This window comes from Mandrillus leucophaeus, unplaced genomic scaffold (genome assembly GCF_000951045.1).
Source record: "Mandrillus leucophaeus isolate KB7577 unplaced genomic scaffold, Mleu.le_1.0 Scaffold171, whole genome shotgun sequence".
Lineage (NCBI taxonomy): Eukaryota > Metazoa > Chordata > Mammalia > Primates > Cercopithecidae > Mandrillus > Mandrillus leucophaeus.
The window spans coordinates 2274853-2278490 of NW_012101710.1; the positions used below are offsets into that span (position 1 = coordinate 2274853).

A 3638-nucleotide genomic window follows, 5' to 3' on the forward strand; every position below is an offset into this window, starting at 1 on the left:
GGGGCGGAGGGGTGAGGGGCAGCTGGTACAGGCCCTGTGGGGCCACGGGAGCCACGGGAGGATGCGGCATCTTGTTCCAAGTGCATCTGGAGGCCGCTGAAGGTTCTGAGCGGAGGCGTGGATTGGTCCACTTTAGGGTATAAACGCACCTCTCACCTCTGTGTGGACAGTGGCAGGGTGGCGGTGCGGGCCGGGATCCTGTCTGGGAGGCGATGAGAGGCAGTGTGACTTTGGATCCGTGCTCAGGGTCGAGCCTGCAGGATTCGGGAAAGGGTTCACTCTGGGATTCCAGAGAAGGAGAGGCCGGGCGTGGTGGCTCACGCCTGTAATCCCCACACTTTGGGAGGCTGAGGTGGGTGGATCAGCTGAAGTTGGGAGTTTGAGACCAGCTTGGCCAACATGGTGAAACCCCATAGTCTCTACTAAAAATACAAAAAAATTAACCGGGTGTAGTGACATGCACCTGCAGTTCTAGCTACTCGGGAGGCAGAGGCAGGAGAATCGCTTGAACATGGAAGGTAGAGGTTGCAGTGAGGTGAGATCGAGCCACTGCCCTCCAGCCTGGTCGACAGAGTGAGACTCCGCCTCAAAAAAACAAAAAAACAAACAAACAAAAAAGAACGAAAGGATGGCGCTGAGGTTTGGGGCCTGGGTGACGAGGACAGACTGGCCCTTAAGTGGCTTCATCTCGGATCCCCGCGCCTCCTCGCACGCACCTGCAAAATAAATGTCCTGCAGCCATTTTACAGAGGGAATAACAGAGTTTAGGCCCCTTCATTCCTTTTCACCAGATACTCACTGAGCCCCTGGGAAGGGTTAGGCTCTGGGGAACCCAGCAGTGAGCAAAAGAGACCGGCATCCCCCCTCAACACCTCACACCCGTTAGGCTGGCCAGGACCAAAAGCACAGAAACTGACAAGAGTTGGCGAGGAGGATAGACGTCGAAACCCCAAGGGGAGCTGCTGGAAATGCAAAAGAGAGCAGCCCCTGTGGAGGACAGCAGGGCGATGCCCCAAAAAATTAAAAATAGAATACCATATAATCCAGCAGCCCCACCTGTGGGCATGTCCCCAAGAGAAGTGAGAGCAGGGTCTGTAAGAGACATTTACATGCCTGTGTTCACAGCAGCGTTACTCCCAATAGCCAAAACATGGACTTCACCCAAGGGTTGGTCCGTGGGGGATGAATATATACAACAGGGCCCACCCATACAGGCTAGGAAGGTGGCAAGAGCTGAAAACCTTGCAAACTGTTAACAAAAAATAGTTGAAACAAAGAAATAATAATACATTTAATGCAAGAGAAATAATAGCATGGTACACACCCCCTTCCCTGATCTGCCCTGCCTTGGAATGTGTTTGCGATGCAGTGTGTATTGCACCAAAAATACTGTGTGGAATTTGTTTGTTTGTTTGTTTGTTTGTTTGTTTTGAGACAGAGTCTCACTCTGTCACCCAGGCTGGAGTGCAGTGGCACAATCTCGGCCCACTGCAGCCTCCACCTCCAGGGTTCAAGAAATTCTCCTACCTCAGCCTCCCAAGTAGCTGGGATTACAAGTGCCCACCACCATGCCTGGCTAATTTGTGTATTTTTACTAGAGACTGGGTTTCACCATGTTGGCCAGGCTGGTCTCGAACTCCTGACTTCAAGTGATCCTCCCGCCTCGGCCTCCCAGAGTGCTGGGATGACAGGCGTGAGGCATCACACCCAGCCCATACAGTGAAGTATTATTCAGCCTTCAAAAGGAAGGAGATTCTCACACCCACTCCGTGGGTGTGAGATGAACCTTGAGGATGTTATTCTCAGTTAAATAAGCCGATTACAAAAACACACATGCTGTACGTGATTCCACTTCTATGAGGTCTCTAGAGCAGTCAGATTCCCAGAGACAGGAAGCAGAAGGGTGGTTCCTGGGGGCTGCGGGAGGGAAGATGGGGAGTATTTAATGGGCCCAGAGTTGCAGTTTGGGAAGATGAGAAAGTTCTGGAGATTGGTTCCACAGCCGTGTGAATATACCTGATGCTACTGAATTACTCACTTAAAGAATAGGTGAAATGATTGATTTTCTTTTATGCGTATCTTAGCACGATTAAAAATAAAAAGGATGTGACCGGGCCCGGTGGCTCACACCTATAATCCCAGCACATTGGGAGGCCGAGGCAGGCAGGTCATTTGAGGTGGAGAGTTCAAGACCAGCCTGGCCAACATGGTGAAACCCCACCTCTACTACAAACATAAAAATTAGCCGCTCATGGTAGCACGTGCCTGTAATCCCAGCTACTCAGGAGGCTGAGGCAGGAGAATCGCTTGAACCCGGGAGGTGGAGGTTGCAGTGAGCCGAGATCGTGCCACTGCACTTCGGCCTGGGTGACAGAGCGAGACTCCATCTCAATCAATCAATCAATCAATCAGTAAGGATGTGTTTGGAATTTCCGATAAACAGCTTAAGGAGCACGGTCCCTAGCGTTAAGAGGCACGGACACTATAGGGAGAAGCAAGGCAGGGAAGGGGTGGGGACCGCGGCAGTCAGGGGTGTCCGGGCAGGTGGTGCCACACCAGTGCCGCGGATTGGCAGCCTCCCCACAGCCCCTGCATGTCTCCTCCCAGAAAGCTGCTGCCCCGGCCTGAGACCGAGGAGGAGTTCCTGCGCGTGTGCCGGCTGAAGGAGAAGGAGCTGGAGGCCCTGCCGTGCCTGTACGCCACGGTAGAACCCGACATGTGGGGCAGCGTAGAGGAGCTGCTCCGCGTTGTCAAGGACAAGATCGGCGAGGAGCAGCGCAAGACCATCTGGGTGGACGAGGACCAGCTGTGAGGCGGGCGCCCCAGGCAGAGAGACGCTGCGGTGCGGGGCATCCTATGAGGCAGGCGCCCCGGGCAGAGAGATGCGGTGGGTGCGGAGGGATCCTGTGGCCCACGGAGCTGCCCCAGCAGACGCTCTGCCCCACCCGGTGATGGAGCCGTGGGGGCACAGGTGCGCCTGGGGAGGAGCAGGGCGCAACCCATTCCCCCAGCCCCGGCTGACCTGGCCCAGCGGTTTGGCCCTGCTGGCCTGAGCTGGGAGACAGGGGAGCAAAGGACGCCAAGCTGGAGGCCCGAGGCCAGCCGGCCTCTCAAGAGTCAGAGCAGCAGCTGAATGTAATGCTGGGGACAGGCGTGCTGCCACCAGTAGGGCAGGGACCCGGACAGCCAGGTGACCACTAGCCCTGGGGACACTCTTGCCGTAAACACATCCCCAGGCAGGACAGATCGGGGAAGGGGGTGTGTACCAGGCTATGATTTCTCTTGCATTAAAATGTATTATTATTTCTTTGTTTCGACCCTTTGTTTGTGAACAGCTTGCAAGGCCTTGAGCCCTTGCCACCCTCCTAACCTGAAAACCACGCCCAGGGAGCTTAGCTGGGGACTCAGGCCCCACGTTCCTGTGTAGGGTGCCTGGACACACCCCAGGGTCCCAGGACAGGCCTAATTTATCCCTGGGCTTAGGGCAATACTTGCTAATTGCATCCCGTAGAGTCAAATGCATCTGATTTGGAAGATCAACAAATTATCTTGTCACCCTGGGGAGGGCCCGTCCTCTCACAGACCCTGGGGAGTCCTTGCGGTCTGTGCCTGGCCTGCCCCATAATTCCAGCCCTGAG

At 55.0% G+C, this 3638-nt stretch overlaps 1 protein-coding gene across 1 annotated transcript in view; it reads left to right on the plus strand.

Moving 5' to 3' along the window:
- Positions 1-3310, plus strand: part of CARD11 (caspase recruitment domain family, member 11) — a 144463-nt gene extending 141153 nt beyond the window's left edge. The window contains exon 25 of the mRNA XM_011976919.1: positions 2608-3310. Coding sequence (XP_011832309.1) covers positions 2608-2812 — 205 coding nt within the window. The 3' untranslated portion in view covers positions 2813-3310. The remainder of the gene's footprint in view (positions 1-2607) is intronic.
- The last annotated feature ends 328 nt before the right edge of the window (positions 3311-3638 follow it).